This window comes from Toxotes jaculatrix, chromosome 13 (assembly GCF_017976425.1).
Source record: "Toxotes jaculatrix isolate fToxJac2 chromosome 13, fToxJac2.pri, whole genome shotgun sequence".
Classification (NCBI taxonomy): Eukaryota; Metazoa; Chordata; class Actinopteri; family Toxotidae; genus Toxotes; species Toxotes jaculatrix.
Genome location: NC_054406.1, coordinates 20,252,880 through 20,275,003, shown reverse-complemented (window position 1 = coordinate 20,275,003; position 22,124 = coordinate 20,252,880). Strand labels below are relative to the sequence as shown.

The following is a 22,124-nucleotide window of genomic DNA, read 5'->3' as shown; positions in this document are numbered from 1 at the left end:
ACCACAGCTCAGCCAGTTAATCACCATAATCATTCTGAGGAGCTTTGAGCTTAGTCTATCTCGCTTAGTTTTGACTCCTCCACCACTTCTCTGCGTGACACTCTGCATCTGGTTGAAGATCAATACTGTTCTGCTGTGTGTCATACATGCTGACGTGACACAGGGTTAACCTGCCCATCTGTTTTGTCCTCTGACACACAGTGGCCACTAATGTTTAATCAATACCATCTTCAGGGTTTAAAGTCCAAAAGCAGTATTTTTGCATGGGAAGCTGATACTTAAAGCTACGATCAATATCTTTAAATTTGACAGTTTTTTGTACTAAAGATTTACCACACTGCTGTGAATTATTCTTTAGCCCTGACAGATACTGTACATGCAGCGTGGCACTTGGACTGTGGGTCTCAAAGTGGGATGCAGGTACCATTAGAGGCCCTTGTGTGTGTTCTGCAGGGTCCTGAACAAAACTGAGGACGGTTCTATCAGTCATGGTTTATTACAATGTGGAGTTCACTGTGTTGGGTTTGTCCTGGTTAGGATGACACTGTACACCCTAAAGTAGAAGCAGAGAAATGTGACATAGCTAAAAATCCCATGGGGCAAAAACCATGAGCAGTAAAATGATCAAACAGGATGAAGGATCAACTCTGACCGTACATGTGCACAGTCACGGTTTGCTGTGTAAGTCAGATTTTGTGTGTCCTCGCTTTTGGTTTAAACATTCAAATAAAAAACTTCAGACAGTCTGACTAAACCTTCGGTTTTTACAACCTCTATGTTGCCCTGTCAGAGCTATTTTTAGCAATGTTGCCTCATTCCAAAATCTCAGCAATTACTTTCAGGGTTAAACCAAACTGAACTATGAAAATAAAATCCTGATTGTAATAAACCAAAGTTTTCCTTTAAATTCAGTGGAAATTATTCTCATCAGAAGATAATTAGGAAAGACTTCGGGCTTCTCTCTAACTAATAACATCATCAACGTCTTTTTGCCATCAGACCGGCCAGGCCTGAGTAGTGTGGAGCGCATCGAACGCTGCCAAGAGGAGTTCCTGCTGGCCTTTGAACATTACATCAACTACCGCAAACACAAAGTGGCGCATTTCTGGCCCAAGCTGCTAATGAAGGTGACGGACCTGCGGATGATCGGCGCCTGCCACGCCAGCCGATTCCTTCACATGAAAGTGGAGTGTCCCACCGAGCTATTCCCTCCTCTCTTCCTGGAGGTCTTCGAGGACTGACCAATGGATTTTAGAGTATGTGTTGTGCACGTGCATGTATGTGCGTGTGTGTGTGTGTGTGTGTGTGTGTGTGTGTGTGTGTGTGCGTGTGCGTGTGCGTGTGTGTGTGTGTGTGTGTGTGTGTGTGTGTGTGTGTGTGTGTGTGTGTGTGTGTGTGCGTGTGCATCCGTCAGCGCCTGGGCACCCTGGTGGTCTCAGGGGTGGAACCAGCAGAAGGCCCGTCACAACAAACTTTCTATTAGCACTACTGAGTGTCACTTCATTCCATAGGTTAGGAGTAGCTCTCTGGTCTAGTTTTGGATGGAACCATTCCTTACAGTGCGGGTACTTATTTTTCTGTTCGTTTGTTTTGTTGTTGTTATTGTTGTGGATATAACCTCTCACCTCGGATATGTGTTGATGATTGTACAGTTGGCATAATGGTGATTTTTATCAACACTTGTTTATTCATTAGAAACCCATGCAAATGTTGTATTTTCCTTTCTTAATGTTGAAAAATTCAAAATGGCTGCTCACCTGACACACAAAATAAGACATCATTAGCCATTGGTTAGCCTTTCCCCCGCCTGCTCGACTTTATTGGACCCATTTGTTGGTTAACATACGAACCGTCTCATAGTCCGTCATCCATCTGGTGAGTGTCTGAACTGCTCAGTGCCTCGCCTTCATACTGTGACCTGACCCATTAACAGCAACACCCACTCTAATGGATCACAGCTCACAGGCCTTTGTAGGTTTCTGCGTAGCCGCTCATCACGGCGTTAACGTCGCCATGCTGCGTTCCAGAGATGTCGGAAAAATCTGAATTTTTGCAACAGGACAGAGCTTCAAGTAAGAAACTTTTAACAACAAGACAGTGTTATTTGATGATAGCAGCATACACTGCTAAACATTGCTAAATATCATGGATGACATTAGATTCTGCATTAGGACAGCATACCAGGTTATCGCAGATTAAAAAAAACCCAAAACATTTCATTAATAAAATGAAAGGGGATTTATTTTGAAAAACAGATTCAACAGAGATTTTATTCTGAAAATACATGAGCTGTAAGTTGTTTTAGACAAAAGAGTCCACAAAATAAATATAAAGAATGTTTATATGACACCAAAGTCAGTCAAAATACATCGATTTGCCTTTAACATACAGTACTGTATGTTCTCATATGTACAGAAAGTCAAAACAGACTCCACTCAGAAATCTAGTAATTTAATCACAACTTATTTCTATAGCATATCTTCAAGTTCAGAAATGATCAGGTCCACATAACAACTCTGAACTGAAAATACACGCCCTGAAATGTCTCACCCCGTATGCTGAAAAAAGTAAGAGCATAGCACAGCAGGAAATTTTGTGAACACACATGATTAAGCGCTTAACTAGAAAATAAGCAGTAGATGAATCGATAATGAAAGTAGTAGTCTCTGTATATAAACAGCTGCATCATATATAAGTGGTGGAAGTATTGCAGGGCACAATTTTTTTCTTATTCCATGGCCGGGATTCAGGCTAATTCTCTATCGTAGCTCTGTCAGGTGTTCGTGTTTACTGCCTTTATTTTTGCAGAGTGAAACGTGGAAGCACAGAAATGTTCTAATTCCAGCCTACCTTCTGCTGGCTCAGATCTCCGACATTGAACGGGATGCAGCAGTTAGCATTAAAACGAGCCTGTTCATCATCATCGCCAGAAACTGGTCAGGACTAACTAAAGCACACAATGACACTGATGTCAGGAAAAGACAATCATATAGTACTCGTTTTTGTGTAACAATGCCACATGCTGTGCCAAAACCAAGTGAATGATGCCCTCCTTACTGAATCCCTGCTGGGCTTTCATAGCAACACTTGACTGGTCGTGCTAGTTCGCTCATGCTGCTCACAGAGTCATTCCTCCGACTCGTGTTGTAGTCCACTTTAGCAGCTTTGACTATAGAACCAGTATGAGTTTTAAGTGTTTCATCTCGGCCGTGTTGCCTCACTAATCACACAGACAAATGATTTCAACCGTTTTTGTTTTGTTTTGTTTTGTTACAAACTCCCTGCAAACGGGAGACTGTATGTTAAACCAGTGACGTCATGGTGCTATGGTGGGTTGGGGAAACGACTGATTGAACTCTCTTATCTACATGCAGAAATGAACATTATCTGTTTGTATAACGGCCAACCACCCTCCTTTGATGGCATGCATATACACTAACACACAAACATGCACATATACAGTACATACAATATACCTTTACACATACTGTACACATGCACATTTATGCATGTGCCTCAACAACATATAGGTCAGACCCCACCACTGTGACCAACCAGTGGGATTTGGAGGCCAAGTGAACATTGGCTGGCCCAAAAACAGTATGATTCATCATCAGCAAGGTACATTGAGAGAGCTGGTGAGATTGTGAAAACGTAGTGTTCTATCCTTTCTTTTATTTTAGCCGATATGTTCTTTTTTGTTGTTGTTGTTGTTGTTCTAAAAGCTTCTCATTGGTATTGTTGTTTGCAATGTGAGAAACATTTGCTTTGTATATCTCGCTTTTTCAAGCTTCACACTACTCCTCAAAGCGGCTTGTGTTTTTTTTTTTTTTCTTTTTTTTTTTTTTTCTCTTTTCTGTGAAGTGATGCCTTTTATCAAAGCAATAGACTTGCTGCAGTGTTTGAATGACCCGGACCTCACACACACACCTCGCAAACTGTACAGGACTCAATATAAATGCACAGACAATCAGAGGGAGAGAGATGAATGGGGGAACAGGCACCCAGGCTCACACAGTCCGGTTGGCATGTAGAGCCGGGCCATGCTGAGCCAGAGCCATTTGGAAAAGTAACATTGGCTACGTTTCCATGCACCCCTGATGTCCACAAACCTGTTGAAATCATCTTCATGTTGTTTGCAGGAGCCTATGATACCCTGTGACTGAGCCTGCCCTGTGACCTAAAATGATGTGTGAATGTTGAAGGCCACAGGCAGTGACAAGACATACATCAGTGACACAGTGTTAAATAAATTTGGTCAGTTATAACAACCCGGAGATAGTTGCATAAACATACCAGATGTTAGACTGATCTCTGGCTTTAGGTCAGTCTTAATTTTGTTCTTAGACTGGTATAATGGCCTTTATCCACCAAATAGTCCCAGGAGCTAAACTCAGGAACTAAATAAGGACCTAAAAGTCCCTTTGGCGCATTTGTGTTATATTTCAATTGCATCTGAAGAACCGTAAAGATTAGACTAGGGAATTACATTAGCAAATTAGACCTAAAAAGGATTCAAAGTGACAGCTTTGTTTGAGACTTGATTTTTTTTTTTATGCAATGAGATGACATAACTGTCATCTGGTTGTTTTTGTAATTTACTATTGCATGATTGTTTAAAGTTCTACTTTAGTATGTGACGACATTGAATCAAAATTCTACAGTTAATCTGCTCTCTCTTACCTCTTTTTTAAACTTTTTAGACTTTTAGACTAGTCTCAGGAATTCGGCTGCATAATTTTCTTTAAACATCCACAGTATATATTTTTTTTTTTTTTCAAAATCCCATGTTAAGCTCCTATATGCTAGCAACAACTAGAGCTTGCTTGCTTCCTGTCTGAATGAAAGTTGTACATGTGCTGTAGCAGTTTGTATGCTTGTGTTTGACCAGTCACTGACATACAGTACTGTTAACACCACATACTACCTCAAGGGCAGGGACTTTTTGGATGGCGCAAACCGTGGCTTGGGAACCAAAACCGGAACTAAGTTCCTGCAGTCAAAATGCAAGTTAAGTTCCTGAGTTTCCATAAATGTTTCTGGATTCCTGCACAGGTAAAGGGCCACAAGGAGAGTTAAGACACTCGCACAAAATAAAAAGTGAGTCATTTTAAAGCTGCATTAATTTTTTTTTTCCTTTGCCAATAGGGGGCAGAACTCCACAACAAGCAGATGTACACAAAAGCCATGACAGTTTCTCTGTAAACGTTATGGCTCACGTGTCAGTGAACAGTTACATATTTGCACATTCAGCAGAGAGAGGGCAGCGTTAACGTTCATTTGAAGTCGTTTGTGTCCACCTGATGGATGTAAGCCCAGTATTCACTCTTGTTGTTCTAGTTTGGTGGCCACCAACTCCTGATACAAATATCTGACCTTTTAGCTTTAGATGTTCAGCTTTCTTCACCAGTTTGTTGCTAACTTGAAAGACAGCATGCAGTGGATTTATCAGAAACCTGGAAACACCATAAACACTGATTAGTAGACTCTAAAGCCTAAAGTCAGCCACTGTATTGTTCCAGAGCTTTTCATGGGAACAGCCACAGCGATATCACTGTTGAATCCATTAACTGTGTCATCCTCCACTGTTTAACCCCCCAACCCACCATCAGATATATTTAGTGCGATTTCTTTGATATCTTTCCAGTGCTGTCTTTTCTTTAGCTTTTCCTGAATCAAAGTTTGTGGAATATTTTCACCCATTTCCTTCAGTGTACAGGAACTAACACTGCAGGGCCAGTATGAACAAGAGGATCACTGTGACCAAGTACTCTCCCCGCCTGCCTAGGGCCGGTGACTTTAACATTGAGATAGGCTTCAACAAAATCTGAAGTTATGTTTAAAAATCATTAAGATTAGACTTTTTTGTGGAACTGAATAACTGACATGGGTCTAAAGTCTGTGCAGCCACCCCCAGGTTTCTCATAGTCAGAGTATAAAGTAATTTCCCTTACTGCACACTTAAGAACTCACCATCTGCAAAGGAAAGCCCAAAATAAAAGTTTTAAAGATAAAGTTACAAAAAGCCGACTTCCAATCAAAAAGGAGTAAGCCAGGCACTCAGCAATGTTCTTTAGTCATGACATTTAAGCTTATTACTCATTAGAAATGTAATTTATTTTCTCATTATTTAATATGCAAAAGGAACAAGCTGTTATCTCAACCAGAGTGGGTTTTTTGTGGCAAAGTAAACCTCACCCTCAAATTACTTAGAATAAACTTGTTGTATTAATTAGTTTTAGGTGGCCATTTGGTGGTAGAACTCCACAGGAGGCTGAAAATCATTTGCTCATTCGCTCCTTTAAAACAGCAACAGACAAGTTTTTTTTGCTTTAACTTAAAGTAAGAAGTAAACGTTGATTGCACAATGTAATGGATATAGAATAACGACAACATTGACATTCAGATTGGTTCCCTATAAGCCTTGTTTTCACTATGCAATTCTGTCTCCCACCAGGAATAAAATCTCCCAGGAAGACGAAGTCTCGCTTTACAGCACAAACAAAATGCGTCTGCCATTGCACAACCAAAACTGGAAATGGATAGTGCTTTTGTTTAAAAAATCTGAAATGGCAGACACCGGAATAAGCAGAGTAAGTGTAGAAACTGCAGCCGGCAATAGAAAAAGAGCTCCTGAAACTAACATAAAACACGAGTGAACCTCGGATGAGAATTCACTCAATGAGAGAGAAAACTGACACTGTTGGCATTATTCTTTTTAGATCAGTAATAAACAAAACCTGCCTACTTATTAATACAGCTGGGTGTTTTACTCTGCCTTTATTGTTGCACTGAGATCGCAGTTTGTCGTTAAATTTTGGATTCTTCCTTGCTTTGGTCAGTACCCAGGCAGTGGGTCAGTAACGACAACATTGTCTGTTTCCATTTTAACAAATTCTGTCCTTATAAAGTTGACATGGCCAGGGGTTAGCAAACTATTGCACACACCTAACAGACATGGAGCCACGTTAGCATTAGTTTGTGGAGATGTCTTTCTGGTGACCCGATGAATATAACCCTAACATTCACTCTCTCAGTCGTTTTGAACTTCAACAACCTTCGAAATGTCTGGCTCTTTAGTTGCTACTGTAAGCCCTCCAATAGGTAGTATACAGCTGATTATCTGATCTTTTTTTTTTTTTTTACTGTCAGCAGCTGCATGTTCAAGTTGAGTGATAAGAGAGCCCCAAAACAGAGCACACATGGGCCATGAAACTGAAACAATGAGCTGAAAGATGTTAAAATGCTCCACAGAGACAATGAGAACCGAGTCAGAGGAGAATTCTCTGTGGGTTCATCACTGCGAGACCCCCTCTCCACATTATAGGTCGCCATTTGACTCATTGTTCATATAAAAATAATAGTAATAGTAGTGTAGCTTTAACTCAAATCAAAACAAATTTGAGTAAGCATTATGAACCTTAACTTTCTGTAGTCTACATGTATGATACAAATGTGTGTTTTTGTACAATGCATACAAACTGGAGTGAATGGCCCTAGGGAAATGTTTGGAATTTACACGTCACAACCATAACCATAATTACTTGAATTATCATATTTACAGAGCTGTTGGTGCATGTAAACATAGTCAATGCTGACTGCTGGTTCAGAAAATGTTTACTGTTCCTGAAGAGGTGCCAGTACACTTTTATCTCTCCCACGAATTGTTACTCTTAATGTTACTCAGTTATAAACCAATAACAAGAGTTGCACCATAGAAAAGCTATTTTACAGTACAAAGGAAAAAGGATGTATATTTTCAGACTGCAGATTTTTTTTTTACAGATGTTGTTAGCATAATATGAACATACTGTTTTGCATAGCGTTAAAAAAAAAAACACAGTATCTTGCTCACAAATCCATTTCCACATCTCTGCAAAACAAACTATGAGCAAGACGTTATGAATCATAAAAAAAAACAAACACTTAAATTAGTGCAGCATTAGTTCTACGATTTAAAAAAAAATCAATTATTACTGTAGCTGGACCTCACTGTCAGTACAAAGCAGCACAGCTACACGTGAACACATTTAAGGACAACTTCTTGGTCAAAGTGTAACCAGCATCAAAGAAAAAAAAAAGTCATCCACCGTCAACACAGATTTCTCTCCTTGTGTGTTTGAGTGTCTTCTTGTTCAAGTCATCTGTTCAACATGTACTGGAAACCCGTCACGGAGAGAAAGGGAGTGAGTTGAAGTGTGTGTAGGTGTAGGAGTGAATCTGTGGCAGCAAACCCGAAGATGCAGGAAGTTCTGTTCCAAATTTGCTGTCTTACACTCTGCATTTTACTGGAAATACTGTCCAGTAAACCACTGTCCATCTCTGAACAGTGCTGTTACATGAGCGTGGAGGACTTCAGGAGGAAATTTGCTCATGTTTGATGATGATTGCGACTAATGTGAATTGGCTCTTGAGAATAAAGATGGTTTTGAGAGAATTTGGTTTTGTGCTTTTGCTTCTGTTGCAGTTTAATATTCTCTGAATTTTCTTACTTTGCATTTTAATTGATTGTGTCAGTAATTAAAATTCTTATATTTTTTTAACCAGATATTATTATTATTATTATTATTATTATTATTATTATTGTTATTATTTGGCCTGTGCTTCCAGGTGCAGCCAAACAGACCTGAGCCACATGACCTCCATGGAGACCTAAAAAGAGAAAAGAGTACACCAGCAGAAAGGGGCAAGCTCAAGAACACTATTCACACAATTAAGTGAAGGGCCAGACAATCCACATCCTAAATATCTGGAATGAAGCACCGACATCCAGGGGAGACAGACGTCCCACGTTGGTCGACGGCCCAGCATAGAAAAGGAAAAGAGGAGATGGAGAGAGAGACAGGCACACAGACTGGAAGCCCACATTCACTGACATCACAGCTTAATTGTCCAATCAGAGGCAGGCCATTTTGTCATGTGCTTATTTCAATATTTTCCTGCGATAAAATTTTCCTCAAGGATTTGGTTAGCACTGTCAAGGATTTGGTTAGCACTGTCGCCTCACAGCAAGAGGGTTCCAGGTTCGAACCCTGGTCTGGACCCTTCTGTGTGGATTTTGCATGTTCTCCTCTCATGTGCCTACGTGGGTCGGTACATTACTGTAAAAACAACTTTTTTTTTTTTTACAATGTAGGATGCAGTGTAACTATTAACGTTATTAACAGGTCTGTTTTTTTTATCACTTCTCCAACGTCAAATCCTTGCTGAAATTCAAAGGATTTTCTGGGAGTGAGAGAGAGAGAGAGAGAGAGAGAGAGAGAGAGAGAGAGAGAGAGAGAGAGAGAGAGAGAGATGTGTGTGAGAGTGACAAGCTCTGTGTGTGTGTGTGAGGGAGTTGTGGTCTCTCTCTCTCTCTCTCTCTCTCTCGCTCTCTCTTTTTCACACACACTCTCTCTCCCAGAAAATCCTTTGAATTTCAGAAAGTCTACTCTCTCTCTTACACACACTCTATGTCTCTCTACCATTCACAAAAACATACTCTCTACCACTCTCTCTCTCTTTCTCTGTCTCTCTACCCTTCTCTTGTCCAACCCACATTCACTGACATCACAGCTTAATTGTCCAATCAGAGGCAAGCCATTTTGTCACTGTCAAAGCCCTGGCCAATCAGCCCCTGTATGATAATTCACTTATCATAGATTAGATTTAAGAAAAAACATAGTTTTACCTGAAAATTTACATGGAAACATGTTATTTTTATTGGTAAAACAATGTGTTTTAAATGTTCAAACTCTTTTTTTAATGGTAAAATACTGAATCAAGCATAGAGTTTACAGTTTAAAAATGTGATTATTTCAATATTTTTCTGTGATAAATTTTTTTTTTACATTTTATAAATGCATTGTTTTACCTGAAAAAAAAACCCCACCCAACAAAACAGCCACAAAAAAATCCACCTTGAAATTCTGAAACACAGAAACACTTTATTTGATATTTATGAAGTTGTAAACATTAAAATATCAAAGTTGAACATATCACATAATATCTCTGAATGAGAAAAACATGTTCACAAGTTTACATTGAAACTGTTTCAGTTTTAAAACCAGTGTACTGAGCTGAACACACTTTTTACTTAGAAACTGTTAAAGTGAATTATCATACAGGGGCTGATTGGCCAGGGCTTTGACAGTGACAAAATGGCCTGCCTCTGATTGGACAATTAAGCTGTGATGTCAGTGAATGTGGGTTGGACAAGAGAAGGGTAGAGAGACATAGAAAGAGACTGAGGTAGGGAGAGAGAGAAAGAGAGAGAGAGTGGTAGAGAGTATGTTTCTGTGAATGGTAGAGAGACATAGAGTGTGTGTAAGAGAGAGAGTAGACTTTCTGAAATTCAAAGGATTTTCTGGGAGAGAGAGTGTGTGTGAAAAAGAGAGAGCGAGAGAGAGAGAGAGAGAGAGACCACAACTCCCTCACACACACACACAGAGCTTGTCACTCTCACACACATCTCTCTCTCTCTCTCTCTCTCTCTCTCTCTCTCTCTCTCTCTCTCTCTCTCCCAGAAAATCCTTTGAATTTCAGCAAGGATTTGACGTTGGAGAAGTGATAAAAAAAAACAGACCTGTTAATAACGTTAATAGTTACACTGCATCCTACATTGTAAAAAAAAAAAAGTTGTTTTTACAGTAATGTACCGACCCACGTAGGCACATGAGAGGAGAACATGCAAAATCCACACAGAAGGGTCCAGACCGGGGTTCGAACCTAGAACCCTCTTGCTGTGAGGCGACAGTGCTAACCACTGCACCACCGTGCCGCCGAGAATAGCTCGTTTCCATGTAAATTTTCAGGTAAAACTATGTTTTTCTTGATCTGAGAACATTTTTTTTACAACAAAATATTGAAATAACCACATGTATTAACTGTAAAATCAACAGTATCAATACAATTTATTACTGTAAATGGAGGAAATGTTTTACCATAATTTAACGGTGCTATTTCGGCAACCACAGCTGCCGGTCCATTCCTGTAAAAACATTTTTTTTTTACAATGTAGGATGCAGTGTAACTATTAACGTTATTAACAGGTCTGTTTTTTTTTATCACTTCTCCAACGTCAAATCCTTGCTGAAATTCAAAGGATTTTCTGGGAGTGAGAGAGAGAGAGAGAGAGAGAGAGAGAGACAGAGATGTGTGTGAGAGTGACAAGCTCTGTGTGTGTGAGGAACTTGTGCTCTCTCTCTCTCTCTCTCGCTCTCTCTTTTTCACACACACTCTCTCTCCCAGAAAATCCTTTGAATTTCAGAAAGTCTACTCTCTCTCTTACACACACTCTATGTCTCTCTACCATTCACAGAAACATACTCTCTACCACTCTCTCTCTCTTTCTCTCTCTCCCTACCTCAGTCTCTTTCTATGTCTCTCTACCCTTCTCTTGTCCAACCCACATTCACTGACATCACAGCTTAATGATCCAATCAGAGGCAGGCCATTTCGTCAATGTCAAAGCCCTGGCCAATCAGCCCCTGTATGATAATTCACTTTAACAGTTTATAAGTAAAAAGTGTGTTCAGCTTAGTACACTGGTTTTAAAACTGAAACAGTTTCAATGTAAACTTGTGAACATGTTTTTCTCATTCAGAGATATTATGTGATATGTTCAACTTTGATATTTTCATGTTTACAACTTCATAAATATCAAATAAAGAGTTTCTGTGTTTCAAAATTTTAAGGTGGATTTTTTTGTGGCTGTTTTGTTGGGCGTGGTCTTTTTTTCCAGGTAAAACAATGCATTTATAAAATGTAAAAAAAAATGTTATCACAGAAAAATATTGAAATAAGCACATGACAAAATGGCCTGCCTCTGATTGGACAATTAAGCTGTGATGTCAGTGAATGTGGGTTGGACAAGAGAAGGGTAGAGAGACATAGAAAGAGACTGAGGTAGGGAGAGAGAGAAAGAGAGAGAGAGTGGTAGAGAGTATGTTTCTGTGAATGGTAGAGAGACATAGAGTGTGTGTAAGAGAGAGAGTAGACTTGCTGAAATTCAAAGGATTTTCTGGGAGAGAGAGTGTGTGTGAAAAAGAGAGAGCGAGAGAGAGAGAGAGACCACAACTCGCTCACACACACACACACAGAGCTTGTCACTCTCACACACACATCTCTCTCTCTCTCTCTCTCTCTCACACACAAAATGTTCTTAGATTTAAGAAAAAACATAGTTTTACCTGAAAATTTACATGGAAACATGTTATTTTTATTGGTAAAACAATGTGTTTTAAATGTTCAAACTCTTTTTTTTATGGTAAAATACTGAATCAAGCATAGAGTTTACAGTTTAAAAATGTGATTATTTCAATATTTTTCTGTGATAATTTTTTTTTTTACATTTTATAAATGCATTGTTTTACCTGAAAAAAAAACCCCCACCCAACAAAACAGCCACAAAAAAATCCACCTTGAAATTCTGAAACACAGAAACTCTTTATTTGATATTTATGAAGTTGTAAACATTAAAATATCAAAGTTGAACATATCACATAATATCTCTGAATGAGAAAAACATGTTCACAAGTTTACATTGAAACTGTTTCAGTTTTAAAACCAGTGTACTAAGCTGAACACACTTTTTACTTAGAAACTGTTAAAGTGAATTATCATACAGGGGCTGATTGGCCAGGGCTTTGACAGTGACAAAATGGCCTGCCTCTGATTGGACAATTAAGCTGTGATGTCAGTGAATGTGGGTTGGACAAGAGAAGGGTAGAGAGACATAGAAAGAGACTGAGGTAGGGAGAGAGAGAAAGAGAGAGAGAGTGGTAGAGAGTATGTTTTTGTGAATGGTAGAGAGACATAGAGTGTGTGTAAGAGAGAGAGAAAACTTTCTGAAATTCAAAGGATTTTCTGGGAGAGAGAGTGTGTGTGAAAAAGAGAGAGCGAGAGAGAGAGAGAGAGAGAGACCACAACTCCCTCACACACACACACAGAGCTTGTCACTCTCACACACATCTCTCTCTCTCTCTCTCTCTCTCTCTCTCTCTCTCTCTCTCTCTCTCTCTCTCTCTCTCTCCCAGAAAATCCTTTGAATTTCAGCAAGGATTTGACGTTGGAGAAGTGATAAAAAAAACAGACCTGTTAATAACGTTAATAGTTACACTGCATCCTACATTGTAAAAAAAAAAAAGTTGTTTTTACAGTAATGTACCGACCCACGTAGGCACATGAGAGGAGAACATGCAAAATCCACACAGAAGGGTCCAGACCGGGATTCGAACCTGGAACCCTCTTGCTGTGAGGCGACAGTGCTAACCACTGCACCACTGTGCCGCCGAGAATAGCTCGTTTCCATGTAAATTTTCAGGTAAAACTATGTTTTTCTTGATCTAAGAACATTTTTTTTACAACAAAATATTGAAATAACCACATGTATTAACTGTAAAATCAACAGTATCAATACAATTTATTACTGTAAATGGAGGAAATGTTTTACCATAATTTAAAGGTGCTATTTCGGCAACCACAGCTGCCGGTCCATTCCTGTAAAAACATTTTTTTTTTACAATGTAGGATGCAGTGTAACTATTAACGTTATTAACAGGTCTGTTTTTTTTTATCACTTCTCCAACGTCAAATCCTTGCTGAAATTCAAAGGATTTTCTGGGAGTGAGAGAGAGAGAGAGAGAGAGAGAGAGAGACAGAGATGTGTGTGAGAGTGACAAGCTCTGTGTGTGTGAGGAACTTGTGCTCTCTCTCTCTCTCTCTCGCTCTCTCTTTTTCACACACACTCTCTCTCCCAGAAAATCCTTTGAATTTCAGAAAGTCTACTCTCTCTCTTACACACACTCTATGTCTCTCTACCATTCACAGAAACATACTCTCTACCACTCTCTCTCTCTTTCTCTCTCTCCCTACCTCAGTCTCTTTCTATGTCTCTCTACCCTTCTCTTGTCCAACCCACATTCACTGACATCACAGCTTAATGATCCAATCAGAGGCAGGCCATTTCGTCAATGTCAAAGCCCTGGCCAATCAGCCCCTGTATGATAATTCACTTTAACAGTTTCTAAGTAAAAAGTGTGTTCAGCTTAGTACACTGGTTTTAAAACTGAAACAGTTTCAATGTAAACTTGTGAACATGTTTTTCTCATTCAGAGATATTATGTGATATGTTCAACTTTGATATTTTCATGTTTACAACTTCATAAATATCAAATAAAGAGTTTCTGTGTTTCAGAATTTCAAGGTGGATTTTTTTGTGGCTGTTTTGTTGGGCGTGGTCTTTTTTTCCAGGTAAAACAATGCATTTATAAAATGTAAAAAAAAATGTTATCACAGAAAAATATTGAAATAAGCACATGACAAAATGGCCTGCCTCTGATTGGACAATTAAGCTGTGATGTCAGTGAATGTGGGTTGGACAAGAGAAGGGTAGAGAGACATAGAAAGAGACTGAGGTAGGGAGAGAGAGAAAGAGAGAGAGAGTGGTAGAGAGTATGTTTCTGTGAATGGTAGAGAGACATAGAGTGTGTGTAAGAGAGAGAGTAGACTTGCTGAAATTCAAAGGATTTTCTGGGAGAGAGAGTGTGTGTGAAAAAGAGAGAGCGAGAGAGAGAGAGAGAGAGAGAGACCACAACTCGCTCACACACACACACACACAGAGCTTGTCACTCTCACACACACATCTCTCTCTCTCTCTCTCTCTCTCACACACACAAAATGTTCTTAGTTTTAAGAAAAAACATAGTTTTACCTGAAAATTTACATGGAAACATGTTATTTTTATTGGTAAAACAATGTGTTTTAAATGTTCAAACTCTTTTTTTTATGGTAAAATACTGAATCAAGCATAGAGTTTACAGTTTAAAAATGTGATTATTTCAATATTTTTCTGTGATAAATTTTTTTTTTACATTTTATAAATGCATTGTTTTACCTGAAAAAAAAAACCCCACCCAACAAAACAGCCACAAAAAAATCCACCTTGAAATTCTGAAACACAGAAACTCTTTATTTGATATTTATGAAGTTGTAAACATTAAAATATCAAAGTTGAACATATCACATAATATCTCTGAATGAGAAAAACATGTTCACAAGTTTACATTGAAACTGTTTCAGTTTTAAAACCAGTGTACTAAGCTGAACACACTTTTTACTTAGAAACTGTTAAAGTGAATTATCATACAGGGGCTGATTGGCCAGGGCTTTGACAGTGACAAAATGGCCTGCCTCTGATTGGACAATTAAGCTGTGATGTCAGTGAATGTGGGTTGGACAAGAGAAGGGTAGAGAGACATAGAAAGAGACTGAGGTAGGGAGAGAGAGAAAGAGAGAGAGAGTGGTAGAGAGTATGTTTTTGTGAATGGTAGAGAGACATAGAGTGTGTGTAAGAGAGAGAGAAAACTTTCTGAAATTCAAAGGATTTTCTGGGAGAGAGAGTGTGTGTGAAAAAGAGAGAGCGAGAGAGAGAGAGAGAGAGAGAGACCACAACTCCCTCACACACACACACAGAGCTTGTCACTCTCACACACATCTCTCTCTCTCTCTCTCTCTCTCTCTCTCTCTCTCTCTCTCTCTCTCTCTCTCTCTCCCAGAAAATCCTTTGAATTTCAGCAAGGATTTGACGTTGGAGAAGTGATAAAAAAAACAGACCTGTTAATAACGTTAATAGTTACACTGCATCCTACATTGTAAAAAAAAAAAAGTTGTTTTTACAGTAATGTACCGACCCACGTAGGCACATGAGAGGAGAACATGCAAAATCCACACAGAAGGGTCCAGACCAGGGTTCGAACCTGGAACCCTCTTGCTGTGAGGCAACAGTGCTAACCACTGCACCACCGTGCCGCCGAGAATAGCTCGTTTCCATGTAAATTTTCAGGTAAAACTATGTTTTTCTTGATCTAAGAACATTTTTTTTACAACAAAATATTGAAATAACCACATGTATTAACTGTAAAATCAACAGTATCAATACAATTTATTACTGTAAATGGAGGAAATGTTTTACCATAATTTAACGGTGCTATTTCGGCAACCACAGCTGCCGGTCCATTCCTGTAAAAACATTTTTTTTTACAATGTAGGATGCAGTGTAACTATTAACGTTATTAACAGGTCTGTTTTTTTTATCACTTCTCCAACGTCAAATCCTTGCTGAAATTCAAAGGATTTTCTGGGAGTGAGAGAGAGAGAGAGAGAGAGAGAGAGAGAGAGAGAGAGAGAGAGATGTGTGTGAGAGTGACAAGCTCTGTGTGTGTGTGTGAGGGAGTTGTAGTCTCTCTCTCTCTCTCTCTCTCGCTCTCTCTTTTTCACACACACTCTCTCTCCCAGAAAATCCTTTGAATTTCAGAAAGTTTTCTCTCTCTCTTACACACACTCTATGTCTCTCTACCATTCACAGAAACATACTCTCTACCACTCTCTCTCTCTTTCTCTCTCTCCCTACCTCAGTCTCTTTCTATGTCTCTCTACCCTTCTCTTGTCCAACCCACATTCACTGACATCACAGCTTAATGATCCAATCAGAGGCAGGCCATTTCGTCAATGTCAAAGCCCTGGCCAATCAGCCCCTGTATGATAATTCACTTTAACAGTTTCTAAGTAAAAAGTGTGTTCAGCTTAGTACACTGGTTTTAAAACTGAAACAGTTTCAATGTAAACTTGTGAACATGTTTTTCTCATTCAGAGATATTATGTGATATGTTCAACTTTGATATTTTCATGTTTACAACTTCATAAATATCAAATAAAGAGTTTCTGTGTTTCAAAATTTTAAGGTGGATATTTTTGTGGCTGTTTTGTTGGGCGTGGTCTTTTTTTCCAGGTAAAACAATGCATTTATAAAATGTAAAAAAAAATGTTATCACAGAAAAATATTGAAATAAGCACATGACAAAATGGCCTGCCTCTGATTGGACAATTAAGCTGTGATGTCAGTGAATGTGGGTTGGACAAGAGAAGGGTAGAGAGACATAGAAAGAGACTGAGGTAGGGAGAGAGAGAAAGAGAGAGAGAGTGGTAGAGAGTATGTTTCTGTGAATGGTAGAGAGACATAGAGTGTGTGTAAGAGAGAGAGTAGACTTGCTGAAATTCAAAGGATTTTCTGGGAGAGAGAGTGTGTGTGAAAAAGAGAGAGCGAGAGAGAGAGAGAGACCACAACTCCCTCACACACACAGAGCTTGTCACTCTCACACACATCTCTCTCTCTCTCTCTCTCTCTCTCTCTCTCTCACAAAATGTTCTTAGATTAAAAAAACAACATAATTTTAACTGAAAATTTACATGGAAACATGTTGTTTTTATTGGTAAAACAAGGTGTTTTAAATGTTCAAACTCTTTTTTTTATGGTAAAATACTGAATCAAGCATAGAGTTTACAGTTTAAAAATGTGCTTATTTCAATATTTTTCTGTGATAACATTTTTTTTTACATTTTATAAATGCATTGTTTTACCTGAAAAAAAAAAAAACCCGCCCAACAAAACAGCCACAAAAAAATCCACCTTGAAATTCTGAAACACAGAAACTCTTTATTTGATATTTATGAAGTTGTAAACATGAAAATATCAAAGTTGAACATATCACATAATATCTCTGAATGAGAAAAACATGTTCACAAGTTTACATTGAAACTGTTTCAGTTTTAAAACCAGTGTACTAAGCTGAACACACTTTTTACTTATAAACTGTTAAAGTGAATTATCATACAGGGGCTGATTGGCCAGGGCTTTGACAGTGACAAAATGGCCTGCCTCTGATTGGACAATTAAGCTGTGATGTCAGTGAATGTGGGTTGGACAAGAGAAGGGTAGAGAGACATAGAAAGAGACTGAGGTAGGGAGAGAGAGAAAGAGAGAGAGAGTGGTAGAGAGTATGTTTTTGTGAATGGTAGAGAGACATAGAGTGTGTGTAAGAGAGAGAGTAGACTTTCTGAAATTCAAAGGATTTTCTGGGAGAGAGAGTGTGTGTGAAAAAGAGAGAGCGAGAGAGAGAGAGAGAGAGAGAAAGAGACCACAACTCCCTCACACACACAGAGCTTGTCACTCTCACACACATCTCTCTCTCTCTCTCTCTCTCTCACTCTCTCACAAAATGTTCTTAGATTAAAAAAACAACATAGTTTTACCTGAAAATTTACATGGAAACATGTTATTTTTATTGGTAAAACAATGTGTTTTAAATGTTCAAACTCTTTTTTTATGGTAAAATACTGAATCAAGCATAGAGTTTACAGTTTAAAAATGTCCTTATTTCAATATTTTTCTGTGATAAAATTTTTTTTTACATTTTATAAATGCATTGTTTTACCTGAAAAAAAAACCCCACCCAACAAAACAGCCACAAAAAAATCCACCTTAAAATTCTGAAACACAGAAACTCTTTATTTGATATTTATGAAGTTGTAAACATCAAAGTATCAAAGTTTAACATATCACATAATATCTCTGAATGAGAAAAACCTGTTCACAAGTTTACATTGAAACTGTTTCAGTTTTAAAACCAGTGTACTGAGCTGAACACACTTTTTACTTATATACTGTGAAAGTGAATTATCATACAGGGGCTGATTGGCCAGGGCTTTGACAGTGACAAAATGGCCTGCCTCTGATTGGATAATTAAGCTGTGATGTCAGTGAATGTGGGTTGGACAAGAGAAGGGTAGAGAGAAACAGAAAGAGACAGGTAGGGAGAGAGAGAAAGAGAGAGAGAGAGATAGAGAGTAAGGTAATGTGGATGGTAGAGAGACATAGAGTGTGTGCAAAAGAGAGAGGTAGACTTGGTGGCCCAAAAAAATTTTTTTGGGCCTCCAAATGTCATGAAAAACGTTATCGTATAATAAGGCATCAAAATCGGCCAAAAAAAGTCATACTTTAGTATGATCTCAAAATGTCATAGTATAGTAAGGTGTCAAAATCGGCCAAAAAAAGGTCATACTTTAGTATGGCCTCAAAAAGTGCCAAAAAACGTCATAGTATAGTATGGCGTCAAAATCGGCCAAAAAAAGTCATACTTTAGTATGGCCTCAAAAAGTGCCAAAAAACGTCATAGTATAGTATGGCGTCAAAATCGGCCAAAAAAAGTCATACTTTAGTATGGCCTCAAAATGTCATAAAAAACGTCATAGTATAGTATGGCGTCAAAATCGGCCAAAAAAAGTCATACTTTAGTATGGCCTCAAAAAGTGCCAAAAAACGTCATAGTATAGTATGGCGTCAAAATCGGCCAAAAAAAGTCATACTTTAGTATGGCCTCAAAATGTCATAAAAAACGTCATAGTATAGTATGTCGTCAAAATCGGCCAAAAAAAGTCATACTTTAGTATGGCCTCAAAATGTCATAAAAAACGTCATAGTATAGTATGGCGTCAAAATCGGCCAATAAAAGTCATACTTTAATATGGCTTCAAAAAGTGCCAAAAAACGTCATAGTATAGTATGGCGTCAAAATCGGCCAAAAAAAGTCTTACTTTAGTATGACCTCAAAATGTCATAAAAAACGTCATAGTATAGTAAGGCGTCAAAATCTGCCAAAAAAAGTCATACTTTAGTATGACCTCACAATGTCATAAAACATGTCATAGTATATTAAGACGTCAAAATCGGCCAAAAAAAGTCAAAATTTTTTTAGGCCTCAAAATGTCATAAAAAATGTCATAGTATAGTAAGGTGTCAAAATCGGCCAAAAAAAGTCATACTTTAGTATGACCTCAAAATGTCATAAAAAACGTCATAGTATAGTAAGGCGTCAAAATCTGCCAAAAAAAGTCATACTTTAGTATGACCTCACAATGTCATAAAAAATGTCATAGTATATTAAGACGTCAAAATCGGCCAAAAAAAGTCAAAATTTTATTTTAGCCTCAAATTGTCATAAAATACGTCATAGTATAGTAAGGCGTCAAACTCGGCCAAAAAAAAAAGTCGAAATTTTTTTTGGCCTAAAAATGTCATAAAAATGTCATAGTATATTAAGGCATCAAAATCGACCAAAAAAAGTCATACTTTAGTATGGCCTCAAAAAGTGCCAAAAAACGTCATATTATAGTATGGCGTCAAAATCGGCCAAAAAAAGTCATACTTTAGTATGGCCTCAAAAAGTGCCAAAAAACGTCATAGTATAGTATGGCGTCAAAATCGGCTAAAAAAAGTCATACTTTAGTATGGCCTCAAAATGTCATAAAAAACGTCATAGTATAGTATGGCGTCAAAATCGGCCAAAAAAAGTCATACTTTAGTATGGCCTCAAAAAGTGCCAAAAAACGTCATAGTATAGTATGGCGTCAAAATCGGCCAAAAAAAGTCATATTTTAGTATGGCTTCAAAAAGTGCCAAAAAACGACATAGTATAGTATGGCGTCAAAATCGGCCAAAAAAGGTTATACTTTAGTATGGCCTCAAAAAGTGCCAATAAACGTCATAGTATAGTATGGCGTCAAAATCCGCCAAAAAAAGTCATACTTTAGTATGTCCTCAAAAAGTGCCAAAAAACGTCATAGTATAGTATGGCGTCAAAATCGGCCAAAAAAAGTCATACTTTAGTATGGCCTCAAAAAGTCATAAAAAACGTCATAGTATAGTATGGCGTCAAAATCGGCCAAAAAAAGTCATACTTTAGTATGGCCTCAAAAAGTGCCAAAAAACGTCATAGTATAGTATGGCGTCAAAATCGGCCAAAAAAGGTCAGACTTTAGTATGGCCTCAAAGTGTCATAAAAAATGTCATAGTAGAGTATGGCGTCAAAATCGGCCAAAAAAAGTCATACTTTAGTATGGCCTCAAAAAGTGCCAAAAAACGTCATAGTATAGTATGGCGTCAAAATCCGCCAAAAAAAGTCATACTTTAGTATGGCCTCAAAATGTCATAAAAAACGTCATAGTATAGTATGGCGTCAAAATCGGCCAAAAAAAGTCATACTTTAGTATGGCCTCAAAAAGTGCCAAAAAACGTCATAGTATAGTATGGCGTCAAAATCGGCCAAAAAAAGTCATATTTTAGTATGGCTTCAAAAAGTGCCAAAAAACGACATAGTATAGTATGGCGTCAAAATCGGCCAAAAAAGGTTATACTTTAGTATGGCCTCAAAAAGTGCCAAAAAACGTCATAGTATAGTATGGCGTCAAAATCCGCCAAAAAAAGTCATACTTTAGTATGTCCTCAAAAAGTGCCAAAAAACGTCATAGTATAGTATGGCGTCAAAATCGGCCAAAAAAAGTCATACTTCAGTATGGCCTCAAAGTGTCATAAAAAACGTCATAGTATAGTATGGCGTCAAAATCGGCCAAAAAAAGTCATACTTTAATATGGCTTCAAAAAGTGCCAAAAAACGTCATAGTATAGTATGGCGTCAAAATCGGCCAAAAAAATTCATACTTTAGTATGGCCTCAAAAAGTGCCAAAAAACGTCATAGTATAGTATGGCGTCAAAATCGGCCAAAAAAAGTCATACTTTAGTATGGCCTCAAAAAGTCATAAAAAACGTCATAGTATAGTATGGCGTCAAAATCGGCCAAAAAAAGTCATACTTTAGTATGGCCTCAAAAAGTGCCAAAAAACGTCATAGTATAGTATGGCGTCAAAATCGGCTAATAAAAGTCATACTTTAGTATGGCCTCAAAATGTCATAAAAAACGTCATAGTATAGTATGGCGTCAAAATCGGCCAAAAAAAGTCATACTTTAGTATGGCCTCAAAAAGTGCCAAAAAACGTCATAGTATAGTATGGCGTCAAAATCGGCCAAAAAAAGTCATATTTTAGTATGGCTTCAAAAAGTGCCAAAAAACGACATAGTATAGTATGGCGTCAAAATCGGCCAAAAAAGGTTATACTTTAGTATGGCCTCAAAAAGTGCCAAAAAACGTCATAGTATAGTATGGCGTCAAAATCCGCCAAAAAAAGTCATACTTTAGTATGGCCTCAAAAAGTGCCAAAAAACGTCATAGTATAGTATGGCGTCAAAATCGGCCAAAAAAAGTCTTACTTTAGTATGACCTCAAAATGTCATAAAAAACGTCATAGTATAGTAAGGCGTCAAAATCTGCCAAAAAAAGTCATACTTTAGTATGACCTCACAATGTCATAAAACATGTCATAGTATATTAAGACGTCAAAATCGGCCAAAAAAAGTCAAAATTTTTTTAGGCCTCAAAATGTCATAAAAAATGTCATAGTATAGTAAGGTGT

General features: G+C 38.0%; 1 protein-coding gene across 2 annotated transcripts in view; it reads left to right on the top strand.

The window, feature by feature from the left end:
• thrb (thyroid hormone receptor beta) overlaps window positions 1–8,021 on the top strand; it is a 102,414-nt gene extending 94,393 nt beyond the window's left edge. For both annotated transcript variants that reach the window (XM_041052773.1, XM_041052774.1), the window contains exon 11: window positions 1,000–8,021. In XM_041052773.1, the coding sequence (XP_040908707.1) occupies window positions 1,000–1,241 (242 nt within the window). In that variant the 3' untranslated portion in view covers window positions 1,242–8,021. The remainder of the gene's footprint in view (window positions 1–999) is intronic.
• The last annotated feature ends 14,103 nt before the right edge of the window (window positions 8,022–22,124 follow it).